This window comes from Chenopodium album, chromosome 8, assembly GCF_948465745.1.
Source record: "Chenopodium album chromosome 8, dcCheAlbu1.1, whole genome shotgun sequence".
Lineage (NCBI taxonomy): Eukaryota > Viridiplantae > Streptophyta > Magnoliopsida > Caryophyllales > Amaranthaceae > Chenopodium > Chenopodium album.
The window spans coordinates 157,757-172,640 of NC_137841.1; the positions used below are offsets into that span (position 1 = coordinate 157,757).

Genomic DNA, 14,884 nt, shown 5'->3' on the forward strand with positions numbered 1-14,884 from the left:
TTCCATTTAAATTTTGGGTTTTCTACACATATTATGCTAATTAGTTTTTTACGAGTTGTTAACAATAGTTAATAATATAATTTAATTGAAATTTCTTAATTAAATATACACTTTCGGGATTTGTATATTCAATTTCATTAGAAATTAGTTAGGAAAAATGAGAAAGTTATTTTCTTTCAGTACGTGTTAAAACAACTTTATCGCTCCGACCGAAGGTTCTGACAGCTTACTGGTCTATAATTCAATTCTTATTTTAAAATCGTGTTAAGAGTAAAACATTTAATTAAATTTCGGCCTCTCATTTAATGTAAAGCTAGTAATTCATTTGAAAATGAAAATCTTTATTTTTATTTTAAATAAAAAAATAAAAAAAATCTAATTGAGTTAATAACTTACATTGAATCAATTGTTCATTAAACTAAAAAGCACTAATTCAATTGGTGATATTTACCTTTGACAAATTTGATGAAAAAAATATACATAAAATACGGGTATAAATATAGGTATATATATTGCTTTAAAAGGAGGTTCCCAAAATTAATACGGGTATAAATATATGTATTTTTTGAAAAAATAAAAATAAATAAAATAAATAAAAATAAAATAAAATAAAAATGGGGGGAAGGAAGCAGGTAGTAGTACAATAATTAAGAAAAATTGAAGTGGTTTAGCAGTGTAATACGAGTAGAACACAAGGCAAACAGGAGAGGCATTTCGCATTTGCAATTTGTTCCGATTTCTGCATCTGAAAAGTGCCGTCATCCCCAAATCGAAATACGAATATTTAGAAGAAAAGATTTGTTTACCAGAAATCGAATTCAGGTAATTTAAAAGTTTGTTTGAAATTTGAGATTGATATTAATGAAATCAGATTTGGATAGGTAGTGAAATTGCATTTGAACAAATTCGCAGTTTGTTGATTACTGATGCCTATATTTTAATTTGATTGTAGCCCTAGCTGATTAATTGCAAGTTGGAATATTGAATTGTGGTGTTGCTTTTAGTTCCATAATACTGAATTCTGCAATCTCAGACTCTGAATCTTAGATCCTTGAATGTAGATCGTGTTTACAATTGTCCTGTTAAATGATAATATACAAATTCATAAACCTTTCTGTAATTAGTTTGTCTTGTTTTCCATGTACATGTACCAGCCATGATGATTTTGCTATGCTGAAATCGGATTGTGCCTTTTAAACCCCCATACAGTACAATACATACAGACATACATACAGATACGGCTTCAAGTCTCCATTACTAATCATGACTTGTCTGGAGCTGCAACCTGCTTCGTTGTCGTGTATGCTCAACACCGAAATTGGTGCTGTATTGGCTGTTATGAGAAGAAATGTCAGATGGGGTACTCGTTTTACTTCTGCTGATGATCAACAGGAGCACTCTCTCATTCACTCTCTTAAGCTACTCCGAAAGAAATTGTTCACATGGCGTGATCACTGGCACAACATCGATCCTGTCATCTATCTCCGCCCTTTCCTGGATGTCATTCAGTCTGAAGAAACTGGCGCTCCTATTACTAGTGTTGCTTTGTCGTCTGTTTATAAAATCTTAACGCTCGATTTTTTTGATATGGATACCGTTAATGTCCAAGATACAATGCATTTCATTGTTGATGCAGTCACTAGCTGTCATTTTGAGGTTACCGATCCAGCGTCTGAAGAAGTTGTACTCATGAAGATTCTTCAGGTTCTTTTAGCTTGCACAAAATGTAAAGCTTCAGTTGCATTGAGTAATCACCATGTTTGCAACATAGTCGAAACCTGTTTTCGGGTTGTTCAGCAAACGGGCGCCAAGAGTGAGTTATTGCAGCGTATTGCTCGTCACTCAATGCATGAACTTGTCCGCTCAATTTTTGCACGCCTTCCAGAACTTGACAGCGTATGTCATGAGCTGGATAGTGAGGGAAGCTTGATTAATCATCAGGTATTGAACATTTCTAACTCCTTTCTTCCACTTAGATGTTCTTTTAAATCACTTCAAAAGGCCTACACATTTTATATTGAGAAACCTCACCATATGTAAGTAATAAATGGCTGTAGTTGCTTCATATCATTCTGTTTGGCAAAAGTGGAACACTTCTAAAGGCTTGGACATAATTTTTCCTCCAGAAATCTCTCCTTATGAAAGAAATTTTTGACCGTAGTTGCTTCATATCATTATGTTTAGCAATAGATATTATTTCTTTTACCATGTTGAAATTAGTGTAAGTGGTAATTTTCCCCTCTTTACATTAACTACACCCCTTTTCTTCTGAATCTGTATTCACTTTGGCTGTGTACATTATTGTATATCCTTCACCGAAGACTATTTTAATTAGTATACAGTATAAGTTACTGGAGGGTTTAGAGTGCTTTAACAGAATAGTAATCCCAAAGTTTGAGTATTTTAGCTTGTTTTTGTTTCTGATCTTGAAAGTTAAAATAGAGCTTTTATACACTAAGATGATTGACTCATGGCTTATGCCCATATCAAGCTTCATGAGGTGTTAAGCCTTTCATAGCCATGTCATGTGGTGTTCTTTGGCTCTGCCAAATTTTTTTTGGAAATACTCCACTCTTGAGCAAACATCTAAGCATCTTCATTTGATTTAGATATGTGTACAAAATAATAAAATGCTTAATACTAGTTTACATGTATTTTAAGATCAATGGCGCTGATATAATTTGCTGGCCTTGTGCAATGTGCACTTGTTTTGCTCTAATGTCAACTGTGACTGTTAGCCTTGTGGAAATTTTATGTTAGATATAGCTAGGGAGATTGGTAGGCAGAGTTGATAGGTAAATAAGATCTGATCCAAATTTTGTGGCTGTAATCAACAAGTTCTTAGTTGTAAAATGTAATGATCTACCATCTACCGTCTACCACATCCACAATGTCGCCTGAGAGAGAGAGAGAGAGAGAGATCCTTACCAGTTGTTGATTGTTACCTTATGTTCCTGTTGCTCTTGAGTCTTGAACTTGTTTAAATTCTGTATTCTAGGGGAGCATTTCAACTTCCTACGTTTAAACAAAAAGTATATGATATATTTTTTTTTATTTTTTAACATTGTGCAGATCCAGCAGGTTAACCATGATCCAATTCTTGGTAGTCCACATCCTGATTCTAATGATAACTCTCCAAAATACAGTAGACTGTCTGTGACATGTTCTATTTCCAATTCTTCTACTCCCTTGGTTGATGGTCTAACCAATGGAACCGCAACCATGGATGCAGTGCAATATGATTCACATCTCCAGAATCAGCAATTTGGAGTCCCATGTATGGTTGAGATACTTCAGTTTTTGTGCTCTTTGTTGAACATTATAGAGCATGCAGATATGAGTCGGAAATCCAACTCTTTGGCTTTTGATGAAGATGTACCCTTTTTTGCCTTGAGCTTGATTAATTCAGCCATCGAGCTGGGTGGAGCTTCATTCCAGAGGCACCCGAGTTTACTAAACTTGATTCAAGATAATCTATTCTGCCACCTGATGCAATTTGGCATGTCTATGAGTCCACTCATTCTTTCTATGGTTTGTAGCATTGTTCTTAATCTGTATCAGCACTTGCGCACTAAGTTGAAACTACAGTTGGAGGCTTTTTTTTCTTCTGTGATTTTGAGACTTGCACAGAGTAGATACGGAGCTTCATATCAGCAGCAGGAGGTTGCAATGGAGGCCCTTGTTGATTTTTGTAGGCAGAAAACATTTATTATGGAGATGTATGCTAACTTTGATTGTGATCTTTCCTCTAAAAATGTATTTGAAGAGTTGATTAATTTGCTGTCAAAAAGTGCATTTCCAGTGAATACTCCTCTCTCCACAATGCATATCCTTGCTTTGGAAGGCTTGATTGCAGTGATCCAGGGGATGGCTGAGAGGGCTGGTGTTGAACATGTTGGCCTGGGTAACACTGGCATCACAGTTGAGGAGTATAAACCATTTTGGTTGTTCAAGTGTGATGGTTATGACGAACCCTGTCACTGGGTGCCATTTCTTCGCCAAATGAAGTATATCAAGCGGCGGTTGATGGCTGGTGCTGATCATTTCAATCGTGACCCTAAGAAAGGGTTGGAGTTTCTTCAAAGTACGCATTTGCTACCTGGGAAACTTGATGCTCAAAGTGTTGCTTGTTTTCTAAGATATACTTCTGGGTTAGATAAGAATATTGTTGGAGATTTTCTGGGAAATCATGAGGAATTTTGTATCCAGGTCCTTAATGAGTTTGCTCAGACTTTTGATTTTAAGGGAATGAGTATGGATACTGCTTTGCGGATCTTTTTGGAAACATTCAGACTCCCTGGAGAGGCGCAAAAGATACAGAGAGTGCTGGAGGCGTTCTCAGCAAGATACTATGAGCAGTCACCACATATCTTAGCAAACAAGGATGCTGCACTTCTGCTTTCTTATTCAATTATATTGCTGAATACTGATCAGCACAATTCGCAGGTGAAAAAGAAGATGACAGAGGAGGATTTTATACGAAATAATAGGCATATTAATGGTGGTAATGATCTCCCTCGAGAACTACTGTCTGAGCTGTACAGATCAATCTGTAAGGATGAGATACGAATTACTCCAGAGCAAGGCTCTGGTTCTTGTGAAATGAGACAGTGCCATTGGATTGATCTGATGCAGAAGTCCCAAAATACATCCCCGTACATTGCAGCAGCTTATAAGCCGTATCTTGATGACGATATGTTTGCTATAGTAGCAGGCCCAACTGTTGCTGCTATCTCTGTCGTATTTGATCATGCAGAGGATGAGGATGTTTACCAACTTTGCACCGATGGCTTCTTAGCTGCTGCTAAGATTGCAGCATATCTACATCTTGATTCTGTGCTTGATGATATAGTCATCTCTCTTTGCAAGTTCACAACTCTCTTGAATCCTTCATATTTAGAGGAGTTTCTGTTGGCGTATAGTAATGACACAAGGGCTAGGATGTCAACAATTGCAGTATTTAATATTGCAAATAGTTATGGTGACTGTATTCGAACAGGCTGGCAAAACATACTGAACTGCATATTGCGATTTTATGAGTTTGGCTTTCTTTCTGCTTTTGCCGTCTGTGATGCTGCAGACGAACCTGTGTTCTCTGCTACCCCTGGACATGTAAAGTCTCTTGCAAATTCATCTTCTTCACCCCACATACAAACAAGTGTTGCTCCCAAGAAACCTTCTGGGCTGATGGGTCGCTTCAGTCAACTCCTATCTTTTGAGACTGAGGAGCCAATATCACAGCCCTCTGAAGAAGATCTTGCTGCTCAACAGTGCACCAAAGAGATAGTTCAGAAGTGTCAAATCAACAATATATTTACTGAGAGCAAATTTTTGCAAGCTGATTCCTTGATGCATCTGGTATGTGCAATTGTTGCAGCAGAGAAAATACAGACAGAAAGTGGCTATCCTGAGGATGAAGCGAATGCAACTTTTTGTCTCGATTTATTGATTGCTGTTACTCTGAACAACCGGGATAGGATCTCACTGCTATGGAAGTCTGTGTACGAGCACATTTCTAATATTGTTCAATCAACTATGGCTCCATGTGCTTTGGTGGAAAAGGCTGTTTTTGGGCTCCTGAGGATTTGTCAACGCTTACTCCCTTATAAAGAAGATCTAGTTGATGAACTGTTAAGGTCACTGCAGTTAGTTCTGAAGCTTGATGCTCGAGTTGCTGATGCTTACTGTGAACAAATTACACAGGAAGTTGGACAACTTGTGAAGACAAATGCCAATCGCATTAGATCACAAATGGGTTGGCGTATAATCCTATCTCTTCTTGCAATTACAGCACGGCACCCAGAGGCTTCTGAAGCTGGATTTGAAACACTGTCGTTCATAATGAGTGAGGGAGCCCACCTCTTGCCTTCAAACTTTGTTCTTTGCGTTGATGGAGCAAGGCAATTTGCAGAGTCTCGTGTGGGTGAAGTGGAGCGATCTGTTCATGCACTGGATCTGATGTCAGGATCATTGACTTGCCTGGTTAGGTGGGCACTTGAGAGCCAGGAAGTTACAAATGAGGATGATGCTGCTGTGCTCTTTCAGGATATTGGTGAGATGTGGTTTAGACTTGTGCAAGGATTAAAAAAGCTTTGTTTGGATGACCGAGAAGCAGTTCGGAATCATGCCCTTTTATCTCTCCAAAAATGCTTGAGTGGAGCACAAGATATTCATCTTTCACACAATGTGTGGTTGCAGTGTTTTGAAGTAGTCATGTTTCCACTACTTACTGACGTTCTTGAAATTGCACTTGGGCAGTCTTCAAAAATGTACAGAAACATTGAAGCCATGCTAGTAGTTGCCATCAAGCTCCTATCTAAAGTGTTCTTACTATCATTTAATGAAGTTATGCAATTACCAACATTCTGCGATCTGTGGATTACTGTTTTAAGCCAGATGGAAACTTATATGATGGTCAAAATTAGAGGGAAGAAGAGTGAGAAACTTCAGGAACTAGTTCCCGAGCTTCTCAAAAACTCTCTGCTTATAATGAAGACACGGGGAGTGCTTATACCAGGGACTGGATCTGGTGGAGATAGCTTATGGGAAATAACATGGTCACATGTGAATAAAATTGCACCATCCTTGCAAGCTGAAGTGTTTTCAGATGCAGATTTGGATAGAGGGCAGCATAATCAGATTAAGAAAGAAGCAATCCAGGCTTCTGCTTGTGTAGTTTCTACCCCAAGCAATCCTGTGGCTTTAGAAGGTTGATACGAGGACATACTCTCACATGGCATGGCCTGACAATGAGTTTTTGGGGGCTACCAGTTCTTATTGATACTCAATCGTAGAGAAGATACGGAAACATTGTTCAAGATGCTCTTTTGTGCTGAATTGTCGAACTGGTGAGCTCCATTAAATCACCTCAATTATGGTCAAAATACTAAGATTTGAAGTTGGTAGTACAGATACAAAGATGGATCTAAAGGTCCAGTCACTTCTATTTTTGGTAAATTTTAATCTTGTTAGTATTCATTTAATTGTTCATTTTCTCAATTATACTTACTGTGTATATATAGGAGTTATAGGCAGGCACTGCAATTTCCGTGCAGGCTTATCCTCCACAGATCACAGGCAATCAAGGATAGTAAACTACTTCCTTTATGTCAAATACTTGTCTCTTTGCAAAATCATAAAGTTGTATGGATGATTGTTTATGGGGTTAATATTGCACATAGTTCAGGTGATTTTTTCTTTCCATTCTATGAGCCTGAAATTTACAAAGTACTTTAACTACTTTATTTGTTTACTCGTTCATGTTGCACGTAGGTCAAAGTTCAATAGTGATTTTTTCTTAACATTCTATGAGCCTTGAAATTTTAGGAAGTACTCCAACTACTTTATTTGTTTTCAAAAGTTCGATTTACTTTTTGTTGAGGTGAGTTAGAAATTTTGACTACCTTTTACTCTATTTTATTTTTGATATATCTTTGTTTATTATTTTAAATTTTTAACTTTATACCCCGTGTTATTTACTAGTACATATTCCAGTCCTTTATGCAGGGGAAGTTTTGGGCATGTGTTGGGTGGTCAATCATAAAGGCTCCTAAGTTGAACTACTTATAAAAGGGGTCCAAATTTAATTTTTGAAATTTGGTTATGCAAAATGAGGAGAAAACTTGTTAATCAATTATCTAATCTTGAATTTTATCATAAAATTTATTATATAGTAAAATATTTTTGTTTATAAAAATTATACAGATTTTTTATATCCTTCAAAAAATGATTATAGGGCCCAATTTAACAAAATTGCACAAACAATTTTTTAGTGTTAGTATTTATAGCTCACCTTTGCTTTTATTGAAGGATTATTGTAATGGAAATTTTTTTGATCTTATTGCAACTAATATACTTGATAGTTCCACCTATGATACCTCCTCACCATAGATAAGATCTAAAGATATTTGTAATGGAAAATATAGTGAAGGGCGTTGTAGCTATCTATGGTGAGGAGGTATTATATGCATAATTTTTAAATTTACGGTGTGTTTAATTTGATGTAAAATGTTTTTATGCAAAATGATTTTCTTAGGGTTTGTTTGGCATCAATTTTGGTTTTCAGTTTCCTTTTTTTTGAAAATTAAAAACCAAAAACGTAAAACAAAAAAGAGGTGTTTTCACTTTTTTGTTGTCAGTTTTCAAAATTATTATGATTTTTATAAGTTTTTTGTTGTCAGTATAGTTTTTTCTTTTTTTTTTTTTTTTGACAAAGAGCTAAGAAAGAAAGCTAAAACTGAAAATATAACAATTGCCTACGACGAGCACACCCAGCTAAACAGTGAGCTGGTGAAACCCAACCCCAAGGAACTTTCCGAATCTGACATACCAAAAGGGAACGAACTACGTCTCGCAAGTTCGAATCCGTTTTTAAAAACGATGAGAGGAAAGACAGGACAGCAGCACAATCCGTATGAATCCAACCTTAGCAATAGTAGTTTGTAATTAGCAATAGTTAGAATAATTTGAAAATTTTAAGGTGTAGGCGGCTGTACCTTGCTTGGTACAGCCAAAAAATGCAAAAAGAACATGTAATTATTTTGTAAAGAGCATACACTTATTTTGTAAATAACATATAGTTGTTTTGTAACGAACATTCAATTTTATATATTTTTTTCATATCTAAAGAACATCTGCAATATTAATAAAGAACATGATAATATTATATAATAAACTTTATCTATATATAACCACCCTAATTTGAAGACAAAATTTAATAAACATTTCACATTAAGCAATGATCTTTATGTTGCAAATAAAGTACATTACACTGACTAATCAATGAACATAAACCTATGTTCTTTTTATGTATTTTTTTGGTGCAAATATGTTCTTTTCACTCTAGGTATATGTTCATTACATTTTAATAGTATGTTATTTTTACTTTAGGTATATGTTCATTACATTTTAATAGTATGTTCTTTTCACTATAACTATATGTTTATTACTTTTATATATCATGTTCTTTCCTACAAAACGACTGTACGTTGCACTGTACAGGCGCCTGTAGGAACCAGCTATTGAGAATAATTAGTCATGTACTATTTATAAGGAAAAAAGAAAATTAAAAATTCAACCTTTGCATATTTTCCCTTAAAAATCCAACATTCTATTTGTTCCAGATCAATCTAACTTTTACCTAAGCAACGGCAATTATTGTTGTTAATAATCCCTTAAATTTATAGCAACGACAACGATCCTTGTCATTGCCAAAAATACATAATCTATACTACGACTTTTGTCGTTGCTAATCATACGGGCAACATAAATTCTAGACCCTAGTTTTTCATTGAAAATTCAAGTTATCTCCTTACCCGTTTTTAAAATCGGATTTGATAATAACTGGACGGTGCTACCCAAAAAAAAAAAAAAAAAAACACGGTTTGAGTGGTGTATTTTAGGAAGGTGAAAAATGGGACATGTGGTGGTCGCAGAAAAGAGAGGCAGGTGTGTGAATCGATAAAAGCAAAGGAATCTTATCATACGAAACTATCCAGATTACAGATCGCATAGATCAGATCTGGCATCTGGGGTTCTATCTGGACACTTGACTTCTGCTGGAGAAAGAGATTGACATTCATTTTACATTTTTACATCCAATCCATACATACCCAGATATTTGAGGATGCAGTACAACAACCTCGGGCGGTCCGGTTTGAAGGTGAGCCAGCTGTCGTACGGCGCATGGGTTAGCTTCGGCAACCAACTGGATGTGAAGGAAGCCAAGTCACTCCTCCAGTGCTGCCGCGATCACGGCGTAAACTTCTTCGACAACGCCGAGGTGTACGCCAATGGAAGAGCGGAGGAGATTATGGGTCAGGCAATCAGAGAGCTCGGTTGGAAAAGATCAGACCTTGTTATATCAACTAAGATATTCTGGGGAGGAGCTGGACCGAATGACAAGGGTCTTTCTCGGAAACATATTATTGAAGGTACTAAAGCATCTCTGAAGCGTCTTGATATGGATTATGTTGATTTGATATACTGTCACAGACCAGATTCATCAACACCCATTGAAGAGACTGTTAGGGCTATGAATTATGTTATTGATAAGGGTTATGCTTTTTACTGGGGTACCAGTGAGTGGTCTTCTCAACAGATCACCGAGGCTTGGTCTGTTGCTCATCGTCTTGATTTGATTGGCCCTGTTGTTGAGCAGCCTGAGTACAATCTTCTTTCCAGGCATAAGGTTGAGTCTGAGTATCTTCCTTTGTATTCCAACTATGGTATTGGTCTCACCACCTGGAGTCCCCTTGCTTCCGGTGTTCTCACTGGTAAATATAACAAGGGTACCATTCCTCCTGATAGTCGTTTCGCCCTCGATAATTACAAGGTATCCCCCAATTCAGCATTTTTATTTCATAATTTCAGTCATTGCGATTTTATTTATCTTATCATTCTACCATCTGTTTAAATGATATTTCTGAATAGCTTATTTATGCTTTCTTCCTTGTATTTATTTGATGGTAGAATCTAGCAAGCAGGTCCTTGGTTGACGATGTCCTCAAAAAAGTCAACGGACTAAAACCAATTGCAGATGAATTAGGTGTAACCTTACCTCAATTAGCCATTGCTTGGTGTGCTGCAAATCCTAATGTCTCGTCAGTTATTACTGGTGCAACCAAAGAATACCAGGTAAGCCTTCTTATTGTTTGTGGACATCTCTCTGTAGCCTCTACATTTGTTTACTTCTTTTCCTTGCTCTCATTATCAATGGTGAACCAATTATATGATGGAATTTTTTTACTGCTAGTTTTTAAAAACACACAGTAGATCAGAATTCAAAATTATTGTCTTCAATTCATCTAAAACATGCAAGGCATCATATTTTCAGGGTAGGCAGCAAATGTTATGCGGTTTTTTCAATCTATGCTTTTATGCTATATAAAGATTGATTGATTGCTTTATGCTATACTAAAGGTGACAAAAAACACATTAGTAAATTAATTTTACCAGTAAGAGTATGTGCTAATGTGCGATGCTTTTAATGTGTAACTGTTAATTTCTTACACTAGTATGAAATTCCTTACTTTCTAAGCTTGCCACTCTACTCTAGCAATCAACATAAATTTTATTTTTAGTACTGTATATTGAATTTTGCCGTTGCAGGTTGAAGAAAATATGAAAGCTATCAGTGTAATTCCTATGCTTACAGCTCCAGTAATGGAGAAAATTGAGGCCATTGTTCAAAGCAAGCCTAAGCGTCCAGAAGCCTACAGATGAATGCGGATGCAAACTGTGCTTTTTATGGTTGAGCTTTTGGATGATCGCTCCATTACCTATTTCTTTCGTGATTCTATAGCATTTTTACCTAGAACTTCGATTGGTATCACTTAGTTTGTACCTATTTTTACATATCTGATTTGATACCTATTTTGCTTTGGTTTGCTATGAATTTCATTAAATGCTACGTTGGGATCAACTTGTTTGCCGTTGGTGCGTAGTAACTATAAAATGTTGAGGCTTGAGGCCAAAACATGCTCCTGAGTTGTGTATGTTAGTCTTGTTGTGATTCATTGTTGTGATACAACCTTGTTATTTGCTATCAAATTCATGCATTGATGAATCTCCATGAATATTTGAGTAATCATGGAAATCAGATAGAAAGCAATTTTTTAAGTCCAGATATTGCTCTATGTTTTTATTAATAGAGAATATTCATAGAATATTCTCATTATAAGTTTAGGATATATTTTGTATAAAATTATTTTTGATATATCTTATAGTTACCTGATTAGGTTTCTCATTGTAAGCCTATAAATATTGATCAATAGAAATCACTCTAATAAAGAGGAGTTTATATTAAAAAAAAAAAAAAAAAAAAAAAAAAGGTGTGTTTTGTTTAATTGTTTGTGAATCCCGCCGGTGGGATTAAAACCTAATCATATTAGGTAATTATAAGGTATGTACATATATCAAAGATAATTTTATACAAAATATATACCTAGAATAAGAATATTGTATGGATATTCTCTATCATTTATTTTAACAACTCTCAGTCACTCATACGTAGTTGCTACGTTCATATAAGTGTCAATTTTTTTAGCTTCAAGCAATTTCACAATAATTTTAGGTTTCTTAGAATAAGAGAGGGGTGAAACTTAAGGAAAGAAGGTTTATTATTTATTTATTTTGTAGGATTGTTCTCCTGTGCGCCAGAGTAGGAAGTGAAACTAATACAATGTTTTCAAAAGGTTCAAACCCATATGACTAAAGAATGCCCATCAGAGGTTTAGACTTTATTCTTGATACTTGTTAGAAATAACGCAAATAGTGGTTTTGAGTATCACTTATTACTTTATTAGTATGAAAAAGGAGGAGAGGGATGGGGATTTTCTTTGACTTGTGTATATTAAACTCATAATGATGCCTTGCAATTAAAAAAAAAATCAAAAAATCTATTTCTAAGAAATATGAAATAAAAGAGAGACGAATTATACATTCTGAAGGCCGTTAGCTAGCTAGGACAGCGCCTCGTGGTGCGACAGGGTCCAGGCACGACAGGGTTCTCACCCTCTCTGGCTGCCCCTTTCCAGAGGACTTGGGCCCGGTCCGCCGCAAAGGACGCTTCTTCAAACTACAATTCGGATGACGAAGCCCCCCGAATTTAAAGCTGGATTGTTCCCAGTTCGCTCGCCGTTACTAGGGGAATCCTTGTAAGTTTCTGTTCCTCCGCTTATTGATATGCTTAAACTCAGCAGGTAGCCCCGCCTGACCTGGGGTCGCAATGGTTTTGCCGCTCAAAAGGGCAAACAAACTTAGGGTCCTGTGAGTCCTTAAAAGCTACAAAGTGCCGACTAAGATGCATCCTAAGCTAGGCCTTGTATTCCACCCATGCCGCAGCACTTCGTAACCGGGGGCTCCGTATTTAGGCCATCCACACCGGTGAGGCATGGGAGGCCATCATCCTCCGCCCCTCCCACTCAAGGTGGGTGGGTAGGGGGGAGACGCGATGCGTTACGCCCAGGCAGGCTTACCCTCGACCTAAAGTCTTCGAGCGCAACATACGTTCAAAGACTCGATGGTTCACGGGATTCTGCAATTCACACTAAGTATAGCATTTCGCTACGTTCTTCATCGATGCGAGAGCCGAGATATCCGTTGCCAAGAGCCGAGATATCGCTACATTTAATGACTCCCGCTTACTAGGAATTCCTCGTTGAAGACCAACAATTGCAATGATCTATCACCATCACGATGAAATTTCAAAGATTACCCGGACTTGTCGGTTAAGGCTATAGACTCGTTGAATACATCAGTGTAGCGTGCGTGTGGCCCAGAACATCCAAGGGCATCACAGACCTGTTATTGCCTCAAACTTCTTTGGCCTAAAAGGTCATAGTCCCTCTAAGAAGTTAGCTGCGAAGGTATACCTCCGCATAGCTAGTTAGCAGGCTGAGGTCTCGTTCGTTAATAGAATTAACCAGACAAATCGCTCCACCAACTAAGAACGGCCATGCAACACCATCGATAGAATCAAGATGGAGCTCTCAGTTTGTCAATTCTTACTATGTCTGGACCTAGTAAGTTTCCCCGTGTTGAGTGAAATTAAGCCGCAGGCTCCACTCCTGGTGGTGCCCTTCTAACAATTCCTTTAAGTTTCAGCCTTGCGACCATACTCCCCTCGGATCCCAATAACTTTGATTTCTCATAAGGTGTCGGCGACGTGCTAAAAGTAACATCCGCCGATCCCTGGTCGACATCGTTTATGGTTGGGACTAGGACAGTATCTGATCGTCTTTGAGCCCCTAACTTTCGTTCTTGATTAATGAAAACATCCTTGGCAAACGCTTTTGCAGTTGTTCGTCTTTCATAAATCCAAGAATTTCACCTCTGACAATGAAATACGGATGCCCCCGACTGTCCCTGTTAATCATTACTCCGAACTCGAAGGCCAACACAATAGAATCGGAATCCTATAATGTTATCCCATGCTAATGTATACAGAGCGTAGGTGTAATCCCCCGTACATTAATATATTTTATAAATGAAAATTTATTTTATTTATAATATTTATTTGTTATTTTTCATAATTTAATTTCAAAAGTTTCAAATTATTAACCTGGGTCTAAAATTATTTGAACAAATTATTTTATGCACCTTTATTCTACAATTTATGTCCAATCACACAAGCCTAACCCATTTGTTTACTTAATCGACCCATTATTTTTATGAGGCCCAATCTTTCTTTTTACCCTACAATAATTCTCTCTTATAAATACCCCATGAATCTCCAAAAATTTCCCACACAAAAAGGTTAGTCTTATTTTCATCCTCCTTTGTTTCATTATTTTGCTTAATGTTAATTTAATTGTTTTGGGTTTTGATTTTAGTATAAAGATTATATTTTTAGTATCAAATTATATTTTAATGGTATAAAGATTATAAATTTCAGATTATATTTATGTTATAAATTTCATATTTTATGAATTATAAACCTAGGGTTTCAATTTATTGAAAATCATGATTTTAGGGTTTTTATGAACAATTGATTTAGGGCTTTTATAGTAATGATGTTTTGGAATTTTGGTGATTATAACTACTGATTAGTTTAACTTAATTCCAGATTATTTTGAACACATAGATTCGTGTTTTAATTTTTAGATTTTCGTTCGTTAATATTAATCCCGTTTTAATCCCGATCAGATTCTGAACTCATCCGATTTTGATGAAAAATTAATGTTTTCCATGTGGAAACAACGTTTTAAGAAAGAATCTCTACCTTTGGTACAGAGCACTACCCTTTCGTGGCCAAATTCAGCCTCTAAATATGATTTTCGGGCAGTTTTTGATTTTAACAAAGTTTTTTTATACTTAAAATATTATCCTTGAGTTTGATTAATAAAATTAATTATGTTTAAAGTTAATTAAGCATAAATATATG

The 14,884-nt window shown here is 36.3% G+C and overlaps 2 protein-coding genes and 1 pseudogene across 2 annotated transcripts; 2 read left to right on the top strand and 1 right to left on the bottom strand.

Annotated features, from left to right (window-relative positions):
* The first annotated feature begins 619 nt into the window (after positions 1–619).
* Positions 620–7,203, top strand: LOC145641476 (ARF guanine-nucleotide exchange factor GNOM-like). The gene is made up of 3 exons (XM_081692286.1): positions 620–822; positions 1,155–1,941; positions 3,073–7,203. Exons 2-3 carry the CDS (start codon positions 1,264–1,266, stop codon positions 6,712–6,714), a joined length of 4,320 nt encoding a protein of 1,439 aa, XP_081548412.1. The 5' UTR covers positions 620–822; positions 1,155–1,263; the 3' UTR covers positions 6,715–7,203.
* Positions 7,204–9,366: 2,163 nt separating this feature from the next.
* Positions 9,367–11,516, top strand: LOC145641477 (putative voltage-gated potassium channel subunit beta). Its single transcript, XM_081692287.1, has 3 exons — positions 9,367–10,333; positions 10,471–10,635; positions 11,110–11,516. Exons 1-3 carry the CDS (start codon positions 9,626–9,628, stop codon positions 11,221–11,223), a joined length of 987 nt encoding a protein of 328 aa, XP_081548413.1. The 5' UTR covers positions 9,367–9,625; the 3' UTR covers positions 11,224–11,516.
* A 1,555-nt stretch (positions 11,517–13,071) lies between these two features.
* LOC145557228 (18S ribosomal RNA) lies at positions 13,072–14,148 on the bottom strand (annotated as a pseudogene).
* Positions 14,149–14,884: the final 736 nt, after the last annotated feature.